Source organism: Camarhynchus parvulus, chromosome 3, assembly GCF_901933205.1.
Source record: "Camarhynchus parvulus chromosome 3, STF_HiC, whole genome shotgun sequence".
NCBI lineage: Eukaryota > Metazoa > Chordata > Aves > Passeriformes > Thraupidae > Camarhynchus > Camarhynchus parvulus.
Window position 1 is genome coordinate 63,682,452 of NC_044573.1, and position 20,184 is coordinate 63,702,635.

The 20,184-nt window shown below is 42.6% G+C and overlaps 1 protein-coding gene across 1 annotated transcript in view; it reads left to right on the forward strand.

Annotated features, from left to right (window-relative positions):
- Positions 1 to 2,074: 2,074 nt before the first annotated feature.
- Positions 2,075 to 20,184, forward strand: part of MCM9 (minichromosome maintenance 9 homologous recombination repair factor) — a 48,085-nt gene continuing 29,975 nt past the window's right edge. The window contains exons 1-6 of the mRNA XM_030944909.1: positions 2,075 to 3,009; positions 6,756 to 7,072; positions 8,722 to 8,803; positions 9,752 to 9,952; positions 12,136 to 12,261; positions 13,289 to 13,408. Coding sequence (XP_030800769.1) covers positions 2,700 to 3,009; positions 6,756 to 7,072; positions 8,722 to 8,803; positions 9,752 to 9,952; positions 12,136 to 12,261; positions 13,289 to 13,408 — 1,156 coding nt within the window. The 5' untranslated portion in view covers positions 2,075 to 2,699. The remainder of the gene's footprint in view (positions 3,010 to 6,755; positions 7,073 to 8,721; positions 8,804 to 9,751; positions 9,953 to 12,135; positions 12,262 to 13,288; positions 13,409 to 20,184) is intronic.

Consider the following 20,184-nt stretch of genomic DNA (forward strand, 5'->3'; position numbering starts at 1 on the left):
GGTTGCCCATTTTTACTAGTAGGCTTCTGAATGTTAAGAAGCTCTCAGTTACCATGTCTGCCACACTCTGCAGTTGTACCACTGCCTTATCAGTCTCCTCAAGCCAAAAAAAACAGCAAAAAAAAAGTCACAAAACTGACCAAAAATAACCGAAGTCACAAAAATGCCCAAAAAACAACCAGAGGAAACTAGGAAAAATTCTATTTTTTTTTTCCAAATGGCGTTGAGAACTCTGTAAAATGTATTTGTAAAAAAAGTCAGTATCTGGCTTTTGGGATTAAGGAACTTGCATGATGACAATGCCACTGTGTTCCTGATCTTTGCAGTACCTGGTATTCTGGAAAAAGCTGAAAGTGCAAGGATTCATGAGTTCATAGGCAGCCTCAGCCTTGGCTGCCAGGAGACACACCTTAGGGCAGTCTGGAGCCCACGTTTTACAGCCATGTGAACATCCAGCCATGTTCATGCTGCCTGGTCTAAACCTTTCCCTAACCTGTGGGATCCCTGAGCCCTTCTCAGCACATGTGCAGCCCCGCTGGCAGTGTCCAGACTGCAGACTGTGCCACCACCCTGACCACAGCATTAATGGGCACTTCTGGACTCTCCTGGAACAAACCTGATTGAGGGCACACACTGTATTCTGTAGAACTGAAAAACAGAGCAGGTTTAAGTCTTTGTCTTCATTACCCCACAAGACTATCAGGAGGGACCTGAAAGCAAAAATAGTAATATGGTTTATGTAAGAAAGCCATTATTCCAAGTGGAAAGCAGAGCCAAACCAGGCAAGTGTTCCAAGCCCAGGACAAGAGATCTTTTCAGGCTGGTAACTGCGGCACTGTCTCCATCCACTAGTTTGAAACAGTTTTGATTGCCTGTCAAAAATTCATCATTAATACAGGCTAACAATGGGAGGGCCTGGGAGTGAGAAGCTCAATGGAGAAAACTTTTAAGATCGCTCAACACTGAAGTTATGGTGACATTAAGCTGTGCTCTGTGATACTGCAAGACTTGAATGGATGTATGAAAAAGATTCAAATACCTTCTCAGAGGTACCAAGAAACTATGCAAGTAAAACAGAAGCCAATCATTGGGACCCTAAGAAGGAGAATATGTTTCTACCTAATCTCTGTCACTTTCTCCCTGTCCTTCCTACCCCCCATGCACACTTCTCTGTTTATTTTCTCTTTTTTTCTCTTTGCCTCTTTCACTATTAAATAAAATATATCATTTTTTTCACACCAACATTTAACCTCCTTTGGCTTTAATAATGTATTTTGGATATATTTTGAACCTTCAAAGTTCTTTCCATTTGATATATAGAGGCTTAGTTTTCTTTATTCTTCTGAGTTTAAACAGGATTTTAACAGCCTAGAACACGACTGATACAGCATTAGCTAAAACCCAACCTATTTCAAATAATTGTAGAGCATGTCACTGGGTTGTTATATGCGGGGAGAAATACAGATAAGAAACTATTCCAAATGCCATACTGTAAATTCTAGGCATAAGCAATAGCTTTAGAGCCTGGAGCAAGCCCTGTTTTTTGGTTACATTAACAGAATCCCCAAATTCCTCAGACTCTGTTATGCCCTCATGAAGAAGAGGGAAGTGGCTGGTTTGTCGTGCAGCTCTAAAGAAGCCAAATTTAGACTTCGAGGTGTAACCCACAGGGGTGGAGAGGGAGCTTGTAGGAAGCAGCTTCAGCTGCCTCGAGGCTACCTCTGCTCACAGCCTCCTTTATCCCGCCTCGCAAACCCCCACGCTGTGCAGGGGGCCGCGTCTCTCTCCACGGGCTGCAGAGAGCGGCACGGAGAGCCCGCAGGCGGATCTTTTGTTCCCGAGAGGCCGAGCTGCTGGAGCACGGACTGCCTCGTGCCGGGCTCGCCACCCCTCTCCTACTCCTGCTCCGGGCGGGCGGGTTCTCCCGCAGGAAGCGCCCCGGCACCCGGCCCGGCCCCGGCCGCTCTCCGCCGCCCCGCCCCGCTCAGGGCCCGCCGGGCCCGGGCGTGGAGCGGCGCGGAGGGGCGGGGACGGAGCCGCTCCTCCCGCCGGGTGAGGGAGCTGCGGCCGCTGCCTCGGCGCGGCGGGAAGCGGCGGGAGCGGGGCGGCCCCGCTGCAGGTACCGAAGGGGAGCGGGGCGGCCGCGTTGCGCTGCCCGCCTCGCCTGCCGAGCGGGCTGCAGGGAGCGCAGCGCATCCCTCGCTGCCCGGCGCTCAGCGGGACGGGACGTGCCTGGGGCAGCGCCCGCCTGGCCGCCTTCAAAACTTGCCGTGCTGGAGGCGGCTGGAGCGGGAGGGCCGGGCAAGCCGCTGCGGGAGCCGCCTGCCTTCATCGCCTGCATAGCGAGGGAAGGAGAGCCGCCCGGGTCCGCTTCTCGCACTACCGGGAGGAGCGCCCCGCCTCTCACCGGCTGGCGGGGCGGGGCGGGCTGGGTTGGCGGGAGCCGTCACTGAGGGGCGGGCGGCTCGGCCCGGCCCCGGTGCCTGTCGCGGTCCCGGTGCCGGGCAGCGGAGGTGCCGCCCTGAGGAGGTTTCCCTGCCCGAGCTCAGGAGCCGCGCCCCGCCCTGCCTCGCCTGGCTCCTCGCTGGGCTTTCCCAGGGAAGGACAAAGTTTCCCGCCCGGCGCGCGGCCGTAGCGGGAGGCGGTGCTGTGTGAGCGCCTCCCCGCGCTTTGCCCGCCCCCGGGCGGCGAGGGTCAGCATGGTGCTGAGCGCGGAGCAGGTGAGCCTCATCGGGCAGGTGTTCGAGTCCTACGTGCTGGAGCACCACAGGGACGAAATCCTGGGCATCCTGAGGGAGGCGGACGAGCAGGCGCACTACCCGGTCGTCGTCGACGCCTTGACGCTCTTTGAGACCAACATGGAGATCGGCGAGTACTTCAACGCCTTCCCCAGCGAGGTGCTCCCGATTTTCGACAGCGCGCTGCGCCGGGCCGCGCTGGCAGCGCTGCAGGAGAGCGCGGAGCCCGCACAGCTCAGCCTCAAGCAGAACCTCCACGCCAGGGTCTCGGGTGAGTGCGAGGCGGGGGCTGCAGCGAGCTGCGCCTCCCAGCCGGGACTGCCGGCATTTCTTGGCTCTTCAGGGAAACTGCCAAAATTTCTGTACTCTGTAACCAGCTATTGGGGCGCCATGGAATGAGCGAGTTTAATTCTTGCCGTTCCGGCAAAGGGAAGCAAAGGGAATCCTTAGTGTTTATTGAGCAGCAGGGGACACGTGCAAACTTGTGGATGCGTGTAGACCAACTCCCAAAAGAAAAGCTGTGGCCATCCCCACTGGGCTGCCTGTCTCTCGCTGGGTCAGGGCTTACACTAAAGCCTTTCCAGGGCAAAGACTTCTCCAAAGCAGCAGCTGGTCTTACATTATTTCTTTTAGACAGAAGATGGAGAGAGAAAAAAAAAGGAAAAAAAAGTCCAGGGAAAAAAAATTTTTGGGGAAGATAAATAGTTCCAAAGTTTTACTGCAGGTTGCCTTCCCTACCATACCAGTTGGCACTCAGTCCTTATTGGCTCCAGCCATCTTCCAAAGTCTAAATTTTGAGTTGTCTTGTAACAATTTCGTCTGAAACTGTTGAATTTTATGCTTGACTGTTACAAAATTGCTAGTCATAAAATTGGAAGGAACTGTTGGAAGGCGTGATCAATAATGGAGGCTTCAGTAATGTTTTCACTGCCAGATGATATATCATTATTCCTTATTATTGGGAAATTTTTAGTAGCTTTGAGGTTTTGGAAATGTGGAGTGCAGGTTCTGGGATTGAAATGCCTTTTTTGCCTGTTGTGGGAAACTGGGTCAGCAGTGGCACCATCCCTTCTGGTCATTTCTGAGCATAACATTTTGGAGCAATAGTCTGCAAAGCCAAGAGCTGGCAGCCCGTGTTTCCCTCCGCTGCCCTGTTGTGGAGTGACTTATGATCATCCAGTCTTTTGGCAGCTTGAATTTGGACAAATCACATTGTTAAATAGGCCTGTGTTTCATTCCAGTGAGTTTCCATGAAAATGTTGTAATGACAATGCATACATCAGAAATACATTTAGCCTGAGGTATTCAGGTGCTGAGGAGCTTGTACACAGCTGCTGAGTGTGTGAGGTAAAAGGATGGCCTCTTGTGCTGGACTGAGATTTCACCTCAGGCACCTTCCTGTACCTAGGAAAGCAGGAATGAGGTAAAACTTTCCTCCTAGTGTCCTGAGATGCATTTACATCATTCAGGGCTTCAGCATGAAAAAAGACTCCAAGGAAGTATTAGAAGGAATACAGCAAGGAGAGATATGTCTGCATGAGTAGCGGTGTCTTTAAGACATTCCTTTTCCTCCTATCAGCCTCTTGCTGGAGCTGATCATTCCTCCCACAGTGATGTTTTGTCTAAATAGTCCCTTATCAACCTCTGGCAAAATTAGCCCCCTTGATCAAAGAGTTTTAGTAACTGATAAAAGCAAGCCTGACTGATCATTGGTAGAATTCAGTCAGCAGACTCACCGATAATTCCATCCATAAGCTGGAGAGAAGTTGATGAAGAACAGGGGGAGTTATCCTTGAGAGGTCCAGCTGGATCAAAATAACATCTGTCCACAGAATTTGGTTAATGTTCTGTACCACTGAAAGGCTCACTGCAGAAGAAACAAAAGATATAACTTACATTTTCTATAGCCTTTTTTCCACCTGAATTTCCCCATGATACTGTTACCTTTTATGTGGGTGCCGATTACCTTCAGGATTCTCATCTTGGAGTGCCACCTCCCATTCCCATGTCAGATAAGGAGGGAATGAGAATGTGGTGCGCTATTCTTGGTGGGAGCAGCAGGCAACTGCTATGAGTTTGGTGATGGTGTCTGTGTGTCAGGCTTGGAATTAAGTGAGGAAAAGTGATTTTGCGTACACCAGATGTAAGAAACAATCTCAACACCGTCAGCCAACATGGACAGGGCATCTAGGGACTCAAAAAAGGATGGAAGGAGTGTGGATATGCAGTAATTAATAATGGATGATTACCCTGAGTTCACTGAAGAAAGTAAAAGTTCTTTATCTGAATTTCAGCATTGTAGGAATTTGATTGTATAGCTTCTACTTTTTGCTACAAATCCATTAAATAATTTTTCCTTGTTTGTCATTAGCCTGAGCACCACTGTAGTTGTTACTGAAGTCCAAGCTGCTTCTGATATTTTTTAATATCTTTTTTGTGACTAAAGTAAAGTTGATTCAGAGAGGCAGAAGCTCAATTAAAGAATTTGTCAAGAAGTCCAGTATGATCAGAATGAAGGCTCTTTTTGTCACATTTACACTCTTGTCTCTTCAAAATTCACAGAGATGATCATCATATATCCTGACAACAGTGCTGCAGCTCTCTCTAGTGTAAGATGTGATGCATTTTGCAAAGCTTTTTCAGGGGCAGCAATACTGAACTAAGAAAAAAAAAACCAAAACAGGTGGAGAAATAACGGATTTTTATTTTCTCCTGAACTGACTAGAAATGCAAATCTGTGGTAGAATGAAATTTTCAGCAGGCTGGGTAGAACATTTAAATAACTTTATTAGAGTCAAACAGAAAAAAAATGTTTGCAGTTTTACAAAATACTTCCTCCTGATTATTTAGTCCTACTTTTTCTACTTTATTCTCTTACCTTTTAAAATTAGTTCAATAGTTTAAATTATTTGATTTGAACAAAAGCAGAAAGTCAAGCGTTGCTTAAAAACATCAAACTAGAATGTTTCTGCATGTCTGAAATAAGGAATTCGGGGTTGAAAACACTGAAATAAATATGACTTTTCTTTTCCCCAGCCAAAGTCACTGAGAATATTTGCCCTAAATGCACAAATAGTTTCAGTCCTCTTAGAAACATTATTTCCTAGCAGATTTGTAGTTTTACATCTCTGTAGAAAATAATTCCAAAATATTTTGGAAGATAAGAAATTAAGTTTATAATTATTCATATCTTGTGGTTCATTACTAATTTCTGAGTAGGCAATATTTTGCTCAGGTGAGCATTTCAAGACCATTTACCTTTGTAAGGACTTTGTAGGTTGTTGAGATTAATCTTCCTGAGGATTTCAGCCATTCTGGTGCCAAGTGATGGGTGAGCTCTGGAGCCTGATCACCACATGACTGAACTGGCTGCTGGGGTGGAATTAAGGGAGAGCAAGTGGAAAGTGTCCTGTCACTATGGATTTGAATATACAAGTGATTTTGCTTCGCCTGTGTTCATAACCCCTTTGCATTCTTTTTATGCTATCTTCCTTGAGCTCAAGGTTTACTGGTATCCAATGTGGATTTAAGGTCAAATGCTCTCCAACTGTAAGTTTGCCTAGACTTGAGAATTCACACAATATTAGGAGCTACACCTCTTTAACTGTGGGAATAACACTGGACCACAATTAAGTAGCATAACTAAAAATTTGTCATTCAGATAAACCTGTTGTAGAATAAATGGCATCTGCAAAAGGAACATCTGAATTAATACAGATATGAGAACATCAGGATCTGTTTCCATGAATGGAAGCTGTTCATGACTATTCACCCCTTGGCAAGAGTGGGAGAGTAAACTGGCAGCATTTTCAGCTAGTGCTCAGTGTCTGATGATTTTCACCATCTGAGGACAGTGAATCAGATTTATGGTACAACAGATGAGTAGTTGAATCATGTTTATGAAACACTAATAACAGTGGCTACTGTTTATATGTCTGGCGTGTTTTCTGTTTAACTGCATTGTAAGTCCTTGTTTGATAAGCACAGCCTTATGCTGCACATATTTCTGTCTAACAGGTTTGCCTGTTTGCCCAGAGCTGACTCGAGAGCACATTCCTAAATCCAAGGACGTGGGGCACTTTTTGTCTGTTACTGGGACTGTCATACGCACCAGTTCGGTGAAGGTTTTGGAGTTTGAGCGGAGTTACATCTGTAACAAGTGCAAGCACGTGTTTGCTGTCAAGGCTGACTTCGAGCAGTACTACGCCTTCTGTCGTCCAGCAGCCTGTCTCAATGAAGAAGGCTGCAACTCAACCAAGTTCATGTGTCTCTCTGGAACAAACTCTTCTCCTACCTGCTGCAGGGACTATCAAGAAATCAAAATTCAGGAACAGGTAAGGGAAAAAAAAAAACATTGAAAAAAGGGGAAGGTATGAAAGTATAGATGTCTACTGTTGTTTAAAACAAATGCCTGAGACGACTGAAAGGAGCCAGGTAACCCATTGGTCAGAGATTTCCTGTCAAAGAGTTAAAAATAAGCCAGCATGTAGACCATACTTCTGTTACTGGATAATTCCATTTGATATTGTACAAAACACCAGTAGTCAGTGAATAGATGAAATTTCCATAGATGAAATTCCCTTCCACGTTGAATCCCTGTAACACCAAGTGTGCATTTTTTCTCTAAGCACTTGCTGTGCATGATGCTGATGTTCAACACTGGTTCTGAGGACTAAAGCTAGCCCAGTGTTGGCCAGGGCCAGCTGTAGCTATGCAGTGTGGTCAATACATGGGGTCTGCAAATGTTCTTCCCTTCAGCCAATATTGAACTCAACAATTACTGCATATGTGATCCTTACAGAACCTGCAGCCATAATTTGCATTTGGTTTCTGATGGTACCCCTGGGTGGAAGTACAGACAAGGAGGAGGAGAAATGTGTGAAGTTAGAAATTAAGGTCTTAAAAGTTCAGAATACCAAAACAAGGGAATAAACTTTCTAGGAAATAAGCCCTATATTGCATGAACACATAATGAGTGTTTCTGACATATAGGAAATGTCTATAACTTAGATTTTGTTATGCTGTGTAACACACAGATCTCGCTGGTAGGAAGGATTTTCAGCAACATGTTTTGGTTAAAAACAGTAAAGTTAAACTAGAAGTGCATTTCCCTTGTGTTTCTTACTGAGCTCTGCAAATTACTGTGCATGTGCCATCAGTACTGACAGTGATGTGAACTGCCTGTGGCCATTTAGATAATACACAAGGGTGAATTAACCTTCCTAGGCACCAGAGAGTGAATACGTTTAGAATTCTGGCATATATGACCTGGGCTGCAGAATGAAAAGGTAGTTCTGACTGTTGTTCTTGTGCAGTGGATACTCTCAAAACTATTGCAAGCTCTAAGTGTAAATGGAAAGATTGCTTGTTGAAAATGGACTGTGACAAGATTGCACAGGCTTTGCCCTGGAGAAAAGAAAAAGAATTACAGGAGTTACTGGCACATTTGTCGATATATATTTGAGTTTTCCTGTTTTTGATTTAATCCTTGACACTTAAACTTAATCTCAGACTGTCAAGTCATGGTTAAATACCAGAAAAATACAGAGAATATTCACTCAGTAACTACTTCAGTGAAGCGTTATCTAACCCATGCACATGCTTCAGTACCCAAAGCCAACTTTACATATCGAAGAAGTACCTAGTAATAACTCAAACTATAATAAAAAAAAAGATTGGTCTTTCAAATGACCTCTTTTAGTGAGCTTTGCTTTCTTCAGCGAGATATTGAAATCACACAAGATCTCCCAGCACTGAGCACCTTCTGCTAATTTAATCCCTGCCAATCCCATTTCCTTTAATATCAGCATTAAACTTTCATTGTTAAGTTCAGGGCAGCATTGGCATCCTTACTGTAAGTTTTGTGGTAAAAAGCAAGAACTGACTTCAGTTCCAGGAAGGGACCACAGGCCAGAGCAGCTGTAAATTAAAGGCTTTTGAAAGGTGCAGTTCTTAAGAAGTGCTTTTCCTTCCCATCCCCTAGGTTCAGAGGCTGTCTGTTGGAAGCATCCCTCGTTGCATGGTGGTTGTTCTGGAAGATGACTTGGTGGACAGTTGCAAGTCTGGTGAGGATATAGCATAAATTACCTATGTCTGTACCCACAAGCATTTTTAGTTTTCCATTTGAGATGAATCTCTGTCAGGTGGCTGTCAGTGCTGGGGGCTCCTCAAATGAGGTGTGTTTGTCTGTCACTGTGCTGTTCCAGGCTGCATGTTAGCATGACAGCTGATGACCATTCCAGAAAATGTCATGCACCCCCCATGTCAGCTTACATCTTGACTGTTTCACAGATCAGCATCAATAAGTAATGTGTTGTGACATACAGAAAATACATTAAACCTTGTTAGTGTAGAACACCAAACCTCCCCAGGAGATTGGGTCACACAGCGTGAGATGCCCCTCCATAGGTTTGGAGAGCCAGGAAACCTGACCTCTCTAAGGAGTACTGCAGGTAGAAAGCTACTTGGCATTCAAAGAAGAAGCTCATTGGCAGGAGGATGAATGGAGAGTGGACTAAAAATTCTCAGATAGGCACATTTCGACAAGAAATTAATTTGTGGTTGTACTTTCTCAGAAGAATGCTCTACTCAGAATGTTAACAAGTGATTCTGGGGTTCATTCTTCACAAAGGTTACCAGAAGCCAAATAAGTTTTGACTATTTTTTTTTTTTTGTATAGTCAATCTAATTGAAAGAGCTTCTACAGTTTACCAGGAATTCTTCCCTTCTAAAAACCGAAACAAGCAGAGGTATATTTTTAAGAATTCACCTCCCTTAAACAGAAGTGGAAAGACATAACAACTTCCTACCAGACATTTAAGCAACCTATTTTATCTTTGTTTTAGACTTCCAGTAAGTGCAGGAGGTTTTGCTTTTTGTTGTTAGATTTTTTTTTTAACCTTGTTAACTGTAACACAGGACCTAGATCACATTACTCTGCTTACAGCTAGCTGAAGTGTCTACATGTTTCAAGTTTTTTTTGTTATTTTACTAATTTTTGTTGTTACCTCTAGGAGATGACATCACAGTGTATGGAGTGGTAATGCAGAGGTGGAAACCTTTCCACGAGGGTGCACGCTGTGACTTGGAGCTTGTTTTAAAAGCCAACTATGTTAAAGTGAACAATGAGCAGCTAGCAGGGGTTGTAATTGATGAAGAAGTTCGCAAGGAATTCGAAGACTTCTGGGAAAGGCATAGGAATGATCCCTTAGCAGGTTAGTGGTTGAAAGCTTTTAGGTAGGACACTTGATTGGATAGAGATGAAATCAGGAGTGAAAATACAGTTACTGGTTTTCCCCCCATTATCCTATCTCACTGCCCATTCATCAAGAATATATTTTTTCACTACAAGAATACAAAATTCTTACTTTAATATTACTGGGGTGGGGGTGGAAGGAAGTACCAAGCCTACTGCGTTGATCTTCATCCTCTGAGCTTTCTATTCAAGTCTTTTTTGGAACATTTATTAACAAGAAATGAAAAGGAATGTAAGTGTAAGAGAAAAAAAAAGAAAAATGTTTTATAATCAAGAAAGAAGAAGCATACTTCTCAGAAAAAATAGTGTGGATCAGATCTGCCTTTAGTCAGCACAGCTGTTGCCTCTGGGGTGAGAGAGTTGACACACTGTCTGCATTCCAAATTAAGCTCTGCATCTTTACCATAGGGATTAGCACATCCCATCTTTAACATAACTCTGGGATGCCCAGGTCCTTGAGTTAGGTGCAGGGGAGCCTTCCAATTCACAATGGCTTCCAGAAGAGTCAGTGTTCAGTATGCTGGGTCCTAAACTTAACGTGGTCCACAGTCAGCCAACTTGGAATTACCAGTAGTTCTGTCTGGAACTCTGTCCCTCTCCATAATCTGAGTGCCTTCTCCTCAACTCTGCAGAAGCTCAGTGGACTCTTTAGGGTCTCCACCACTGAACTTTATTAGGCTGACAGTCTGTTTTGTAAAACCCTGCAAAAGGCTTAGGCTTTCTTCTTTAAAGACAAACAGAAAGAAAAGCAGGTGGGAACCTCCCTCAAATGAACCTGCTCACAATTAGAAAGTGTAGATCCTGTCAGTGTTAAAGATTCTTCAGAACTGCATTTCCTGGAAAGCCAATTTAATTGCCAACTTCCTGCTGTTTGGAATGATAACATTTCTTCCTTCTGCTATTTGGAATAAGAATATTTCTTATCCCTCTTGTTAGAACTGTTCAGAAAGTAACTCAGGATCTTCTTTGAAGGTCCCTTTTAATCTTTCATTCTCAGGACAAATTTTGGAAGTCTGCAGAGAGCAATGTGATTTTATCTGATATTACCCATTCTGAATAAATAAATTTGAAGTGGCTACAAGAAAGTTGAGGTGGAAATTAGAAGGACCCTGACTGCCCAAGGTGTCTGTTTCAGTCTGTTTCTCTGAATCTGAGTTGAAATTGAGGGCAAAGATTAAATCTGACTCAGGAGTCTGAGGCCACAGCATGTCTGTGTACCTGTACTGTTTTTCAAGAGATAATGAGAGCTACTACTGCATTTTATGTCAGTCACTGGATGATGCTAACTCCTAACTGTGAAGTGAAATCTTAAGCGGTGTGTGGCTGAACAACATTGTTAAAATTTCACTTCTGGATGATCAAAGATGTGTTAATTCCTTCAGAAGACCTCAAAACGAAACATGTATACCTTAAGTCATCCATTAGGTCCCTGTATTTTGCCAGTACCATGTACTTGCATCTAAATTTAAAACATAAAGTTAAGCTCTCAAAATTGGTCACTCTCTTTTATTCCCTAGCAATGGAAGTAACACATGGCATGTAACCTGAGACCTCTTATGTGCTAGAGGTCTCAATCTCAAAGAACAGAATTAATCCTGTTACATATCTTCCACACCATCAGCATTTTCAGAGCAGATTGAAATATTCTGCTGCTGGAAAGAGACTATAGTAGGGAGGAGGAGACACAGAGGGATCTGTGACACAGAGGGATCAAAGGAGAAGGAAGGTAACAATGAGAAAATGAGCACACTATGTGTGCACAGGTTTAAGGCAAAATAAGTGTTAGAAGTTTTCTTAAATGTACAGCACACCAGTTCTCAAGGGAACATTTTGAAATCTGTAAACTTTCAGGTTTTGTAGCTTCTACACTTGTAAATGTGGAACAAAAGAATTTGCATGATGGCATTTCATTCCTTAAATTGCAATAGCATTGGCTTTGCTGCTTATGACTGTGACTTACTTAACTACTATCATGAAGGAAGTTTGGATCAAACAACCACTCTAGGTGCCATTTAAAGAAAAAAAAATTAAAATCTCCTTCCTACCCTACTCTTCTTGCCCAAATTATTTTTCCGTTTACATGGGAGTCCATGGGAAACAAAGTTTTAACTCCGCTGAGTGCCATTTTTGCTCCTGTTTTAGGGAGGAATGAAATTTTGGCTAGCTTATGTCCTCAAGTTTTTGGATTGTACCTGGTGAAGCTGGCTGTAGCCATGGTGCTTGCTGGTGGTGTGCAGAGGACTGATGCTGCTGGAACTCGAACCAGAGGTTTGTATTGTTTCTAAAAGTATCACATCCTTTGTAACAGTCATTCCCATCCCTGTCCTCACCCACATCCCCCCCTACCCTTCCAAAATCAAACCAGTAAGAACTTGGAAGCATAATCATCCCATTTTCTTGAGTGAGAACAAGTTTTAATCAATTTTGACTATTCTTCGAAAATCTCAGACAAGTTAAAGTGGGTGTCTAGACTTCCTCTTTTTACTTTAATTTTTCCCAAATAAAACCCAATAGAAGCAGACTTTTAGGTTTCCATTAGGTAGAATATTAAAGGCAGCTGTTTTATCTGAAACATCTCACTTTTTATTGTATAAGTGACATTTTGAATTTATTTCTAGTAGAATATTCCCAGCAGTATTTGGCATCAAAGGATGGAATCTTAATGTTTCCTTAATGCGGATCATAATAATTTTTAAAAGTATGTCTCTGTATGCAAATACAGCATTTTCTTAATGCTCTAAGAGCTAAAAAAATTATAGACTTTATATTTGAAGTTGGATTTTGTAGAAAACAGTGAAAAAATTTTAGAGCACTACTGAGATTGTAGCAGCTGAATTATTTACTTCTGTAATTTCATTGTTGTGAAAATACAAAGTTGTGTAACTGTTGGCAAAGAATTACTTAAGCAAAACAGCCTGCTGATTTTATTAGTCCATTTTGCAATAATTTAAATAACTGAATAGTGGAATGGTAACTCTACCTGGTATCCTTCTGTTTCATATTCAAGAATGAGCTGAGTCTGAGAAATGAACATTCTAAAATATACGAACTCATATTACAGAAGTGTCAAATACCTGCAAACACTTCACAAATACTTAATTGTAAATATTTGTGTCTAGATGACTTTATTAAACAATGTATTAAGCACACTAATAAATAGTGCAGAATTACATATTTTAATGCATATATAGTGCTAAATTTTAGGTGAATTTGACAAGTATTATTTATTCTGAGCATTTTGTGTCAATGTTTGTCTGTATATGGACTGTCTACTCCTATATCACTGTTTTCCAAGGTGAATCACACCTTCTGTTGGTTGGAGACCCAGGTACAGGGAAATCTCAGTTCCTCAAGTATGCAGTAAAGATTATGCCACGCTCTGTGCTTACAGCAGGAATTGGATCCACAAGTGCAGGTATGTGCTTCTTCAGCTGTGACAGGTTATCTCTCACCCAAGTGTGTTTGTATAGAAGCCTTCTATGTGTGTGAACGTATGTGCTCAGATTGTTGTGAGCACCTTTGAAGCAGAGAACCGCTGTGGAGGCATGTGAGGCCTGATCTGACTGTCTGCAGTCCTGCCTCCTTGTCTGTATCCTTGAAGGACTGTGATGAGCTTCTAGCGGGGAGCCTGACAAGCCTCATCCAGAGACACCTCTCAATGCTCTGCTAGCAGAGAGTGATCTGGACCTATATTTTTAGCATTTCCCAGCTATGACAAATATGACATCTTTCCAGAGCTCACGCTGTGTGATGAGCTAGCGTCATTTGGTTTCTCTTGAACAGATAATCTCCTCTCTTCTGTTCCTTTATGTGTTCTGTCTGGGTGCCAGTTTGATTTCTGTTTGCTTTCTGGAAATTCACCCCTGTGTTGAGGAATTATTTCTTACTCATGAAGATGGTTTTAAAATGGTTTCAGAAAGCAAGTGGGTTTTTTCCTTCTTCTTTTTTTTTCTCTTTCTTCCTTTTGTTAAATTTAGGTATATCCCAGCTGGCTCTCAATGCCAGGTATCTTTGCAAACTCTTCTGGGACAATGTACAGGGTCAGATTACCTCTGCCAATGACTTTATTTAAACAAATGAATATACTACTTGTATGTTCAAAAACACAAAATAATTAGGGTCAAAACCCAGTGTCTCAGGTAGCATGTGTAATTTGAATATTTCTCAGAGAGTGCTGCTTGTCATTGTATGTCTGGACAATAGCATTATTTGTACATGGGAGAACCAGAGGATAAATCTTCCCTAGCTATGTATATACTGAGTCTTCCATAGCTGTGGAGGTGGAACATGATGTTGAGCATGTACACTCCTGTGTGCAGGGAACTTGTTATGAAACACATACGCCTCTGACTTTGCATTCAAACTGTTAACAAATAGGTCTGGAGAGAAGCCAGAGGGAAAATTTTGGCTTAGCATAATCTTTTCTCCACTTTTTGTTTTGTGTTAAAAATTGAGAAGTCTGGATAATTTCAGATTTTCTAGGGGACTCACAGCGACCTGGAGTGAAATTTTGCCATGTATTTCAGTGTGACTTTGCCCATTTTTGTAAGAAGTGATTTCCTGTGTCCATTGCTCTCAGTCTCTGATGTTGCTGTTGCATTCTTCACCACGTCTCACTCCCATGCTTCACCTTCCATATGATCTGAGTTCCAGCTCAGCCACAATGGCTAGGTTCAAAGACATGTCCCTGAAGACAAAAATTGCAGTTGATATGATTACTGTGGTATATGTGCACTAATGATGTGTGGAGATAGTGTTTAATCTCATTAATGGATTGTCTTGGGCCTTTAGATCATCCATATTTCACTTAAATATTCCTTATTTTTAAAAAACTTCTCTCTCAGTCCCTTTTTCCAAAACCTGACAGCAGCACCAGGTTTCTACTTTAGAATTCTTCAGGACCATATCACAAGTGAAACTTGAGTGCCTAGCAAGGAATCTTATTAACCTAGTTTAATTTCAGGGAACCTTTCCATGGCTAGAACTGCTGGACTAAGGTATTAATTTCTAGACCAGGAGTTTGGATGTTGTTTGAATTACTATTTTCTTTGCCTTTCCTGTGCAAGGAGTGTGTTATGAATCTGCTTGTCGCTAGCTGTATCTAACACTGACTTTTGTCAACTTGCTCTCTGTGCAGAAGCTTCAAATTAGTTTGGAGAACTATTAAACTGCTTTACTTTCCTTGTCATAATTGAACATTTTGAATTACCAGTTTCTGCTTTCCCATGAGAGGACAGTCCTAATGCACATTCTTCCCTCCAGTGTATGAATATTAAATATCTAAGTTTCACTTTCAGCTGGTTCCTTGCTGTATATAAAAAGCAATCTGAATTGCATTTAATTGTTGGTTCCACATTGGCCAAAAGACACACCAGAGATTGGGTAGACCCTAAATAACTCCTAAAAGCTGGGTCCCTCTTTTAGGGAAAACTGCCGGTATCTCACCAGCCTTTAGTAAGATTCTGTGTACACTGACACCTTGTGCCCTTTACCCATCTGATACTGGTTTAGAACACAAGCTATTTAAGCATAGAATTAGAATTCTGTATCCCAAAATGTGTCATACAAGTTTTACTTGGTTTTCTGTACAAGTATGTATTTGTACCAGGACAGCATATTAGGTCATTAACATTCTCCTTGTGCCAAAATTCTCTTTCTTCCCTGGTATACCTTAGGCATCACGTGCTCTGAGATCCACTATGATACTTTGTGCCCCTGCAGTATCATGTGCCTGCTGCAGTCCATTAACCCATACAGACATGGCTGGAATTGGCTTGCAGAATTTCAGAATACAGTGACCTAACTCCTGCAGCTTAATTTGCTGTTGGACCTCTGCTTTTTCAATCAGGTTCCTGCCTTCCCCTCCACTTTCTAAACAAAGTCTGTGCTGTTTTACCTGATTCAGAAAGTACAACCCAGGAGAAAACCCTGCTTTCTTGCTGAAGGTTTGGAAGACCTTCATCTTTCTATCTCACCCGCAGGCTCAAGTTGCCTGCTTGCTGCAAACAGCCCTTAGAAGTGACAGATAATTTGTTCTCTGTTTTGAAAAAAACAGAACTTTACTTCCACTCAGTGAAAAAGTTTTTTAGCTTACTTATTTATTAAGTTGCCTTTCTCGCAAACACTTAGCAGAAATTTTCTATTGCAAATTCTCTACAAGATTAGGACTTGTATGAGGAACCGGGGTTTGTTCCTCCCACATCTCTTTAATGACAGTTGGCAGGCAGACGAGCCCACACGCAACAACTCCATGGTAAAAACTTACTTGACCACTGTAGGACTTCGTGATCTGTAAATGAAAGATGGGGGAACCATCTGTCCCACTGTTTCATTCTGTCTACACTGGTTTTTTTTACAGGCCTGGTTCATTCTCCCTGACTTGTCTCTCATCTGAGAATCAGAGAGTCACTCAAGCTACCTTTTATTTTTAGAAATTGATACACAGTTTTCCATAAAGCTAGAGACTTAGGGAGGCTTAGCAAGATCTCTCTGGGAGTTCTCACCTTACTACTGAGTTAAATGAACTGTTTTGCAGGCCCCAGAGGCACAGTGCTGCTTATGTATATTTGGATGAGATAATCACTAGTAAGAAAACATTTCATTTACCTATGGAGCTTGAGATTTGTAGTGAATGGTGTGCAACAGGAACAAACAAATGCAGCACCTGGCAGCTCTGGAGCTCATGGACGTCCAGGACTCAGAGTCATTCTGCTGCTTGCTAGTGTATTTGACTGTTCACACTTCTGAAAATTTTGTTTGGTGTTGCGTCCCTCCGCAGATTGATTGCTTAAAGAATTTTGTGAACTGTATTTAGGACAGCTTGCCTAAAAATCTGGGAGACTATCAGCTGTTTCTCCAGCTCTCCAGGTCTGTATAACATGCCTTTCTGAGCTGTGTGACATGCACCGTTATGGCCTCTCCTCTAGAGCGTCTGCAGAGCCTTGCAAGTACTTCGTTTTTGCTGGTATTTTGCCATGTCTAACACTGTCCATATATCATGCCAACAGCAGTTTGCTATTGATTTTCTTTCTTTCCATTGAAGGGAACTGACTTGGGGGAAACCATCCCTTTTCTTCTTTCATGGTAAGCTTTCCCCTGCCAGGGAGGCTTCAGGTGCTAACAGCTGTCTCTCTTCTGATCCATTAGAAACCAATCCAAAGCCACTGACATGAGCCATCCAGCTGTGGTTATAAATAGAGTACATGGTGTCAGTATCCTGAGGTATGCAAGACTCTGAAACTGGAGATACTTTTCCCTCTGTGTAGATCTCCAAACTGTCCCTGTGCCTTCCCTAGTTGACATAAGCCAAAGTAGAGCCAGGAAACCATTTTCCACTATGGATTCATACCCTATCCCTGATAAAGTTATTAATACAGATGCAGCTTTTAGGTCATCACTTTTCTCTGATCATCACTTCTACCATGGGATTGTTTTCCTGAATACTTATAATTCAACATGAACTTGATCAGTATGTAACATGAAAATATTTTCTTGAGCATGGCTTCACTGGCTGGTCCTTCAACATCTGGGGCTCAAGTTGGAAAGCCCTTAGCTCTATAGGAAGTCTACTAAACTTGTTGAAGAAATGAAATTTGAAGCTGTGATCAAATATTGTCATACATGCCCCATCTGTAACAATGTCACATCTCTTTAGTTCCCTTAATTTCTTCTCAGCAATGCTGTTTCAAAATGGCTTTGTCCTGAGAAAGCTTACCTTGTCTACCTGCATGACAGAGATAATTTAGCCCAAGAGATACCTATCTTCAAAAATTATGTTTTTTTCAAACAGCTGTGTACCTGAAGGCCCATAGTTCAGATGGGAAAAACTGCGGGAACATTTCTTGTCATGTTGGTTGAAGGTTTCAGGTCTTACACACTTCTAACACCTCCAGGCCAGCCTTCATCAGACTTTTTCATCCGGCTGTTGAAATGGCAGCCATTTCAAGCAGTTGGTTTTTGGATGAATAATAGGTATCTTCAGCATTTCCTTTACCATACTGTGAAGCCAGTCCTTCTTTCCACTTTGTTTCTGCCCCACCCTCCTAGTGAGAAAGGACAAACTGGAGAATACCTTTATTTTGAAAGGTTAGCCTCGTTATCTCATGGGGCCAAGGGAGTTTTGGAGGGAGAACACAGAACTCTCTAAAAGTTTCTGCCAGTTCAGTTCATCCAGTTCTTTACATTGCTGGTAACATGTAGCTGTTGTCTCTTGCATCTGGTGTAGCACACATACCTCTTTCCTCTGACTTTCTCTTGTCTGCAGTCATACCCCTCTGGCTGTGGACAGTGAGTACCCAGCCATGCCTCCAAAACTGCATTACCTAAAGCTGGAAATGTTTAAATGCATCCTCCCTCCATCCCCCCCTGCAATGACCCCTAAGTTCCATGTAGAACCCTCGGGTTTGCCTTTAAGAAAGGCTTCCTAGTGCCTCCAGCTGGCTCTTCCTTATATCATTTTGCCCAGACCAAAAATAAAGGAAAAAGCCCTCCATCCATCTTCTCCAGCGCTGCTCTCATATCACACACTACAAAACCAACTTTTAAGAAGCAGAACCGTAACCAGAAACAGAAATGGGAGTGCCTAGGAAGAAGAGTTCCACACACACTGCCAGCCCTTACACGTAGTTGTTAGTTTTGCTGCATCTTCCTGGCTCGCACTTCACAGAGCCTCCCAACCAGCAACCACAGCAACAATTAACTCTCAAGTAAATTACATTATCTGTATTCTTGCAGATGGATAAGGAGTAGGGTAGTTAGGTATGTGAAAGATCTGCAGCTGTCCAGACAGAAGCCAAAAGATTTAACTTTGCCCTTTTCTGTCTCCGATAAATGAGGATTTGTTAGGAGTATACGTGCATAGCACGTTCGGGGTTTTTCAATTTTCCTTCCTACCAGCATTTTCAAATGTCAGTAGACAATCAATCTAAGTGGCTACCTTTCAGTCTGAGCTGACTTCCAGAAAACCAGCAGCTGAGGCACTGCAAAGAAAATAACGGACTGTCAGATCACCAGATTTGTGACTTTGTCACTCCCATCTCAAGAATACAGTGTCTGGTAAGCCATAAACTGTGGTTATTGTAGTAAAGCTCCAAGTTGCTTCATCATTGAAGATTGGTAGGTAGGATTGGCTTTTTCAGTGGAGCTTTGTAAAGCTACTGGAAGGATGAAATTTCACTAGTCTCCATTTTGATGGAGCTGGAACCATTTTGCCTCCTTCAAATTGAAGTGTCATGGTAATTCAGATTGAAGGTGATGCCTGAATAAATCAGTGACTATAAGCTGAGGGACAACTTTTTTCCAAGCTAGACATGAAAACCATACACATTTTTCATCCATGTTACCTTGTCTGATCCACTTACTTCTTTGTACACAAATAACAAATGACAGTCTTCTAATGGTCTGCCTGTCTGAGATGAAAACACTGTGAGATTCATCACCAGTCCTGTCAGCAGAATCTGTAGCATTGCTTTGCATCTTGGTGGCCTCTTCAAGTAAAAGTTTGTGGCAAAGTGAAAACATCTTCAACCTTGAAATTGTAATGCTGTGATGTCAGCACTGGTTGGCTGTGCACAGACCTGCTGTTTTAAAATGTTCAGAGATCAGGGGCAAGTCTTTACAGATGCTCTACGTGCATTCTATCTTTTAATACCACTAAGTTTGTGCTGTGGTATTGCCTGAAGTCTCTGTGGGACTGGGAGTTGGTTCCTCAAAGTCTTTGTCTCTGGAACGTGATTTTGTCAGGAAATGCGATACTCAGAAGGCAGGGTGTATGGATTACTAAGATCTGCCAAAGTTGCGAAGACCTGAGGGAACCAGCCTCTCAAAAACCATAGAAATGCCACTTATCTTGCAAAGTTCATGAGGTAGGGCTGTTTGTCACTAATTTTCAACAAGCACAGCATTATTTTTCCTGCTGTTGGTGGGTCAGCGCTATCCAAGCCACATGAGTGCATCAGGTAAGGTGGTGCCAAACTTTACTGCAGCATCCTACCACAGTCAAGCCAGAAGTTTACTGCAGTCAAGTTCTCATGCATAGATGACTTCTTAGACTTTTTAGACTGACAACAGAGCTTCACTTTTCCATTCTTCTAAATTAATTGATTTGCTGGGTGGCATCATTTTGCTGCCTAAATTTTGTAGTTGGTTTTGCAGTAGCAGCAATAATGGTTTGCTTCCATCGCTTTGTGGCAT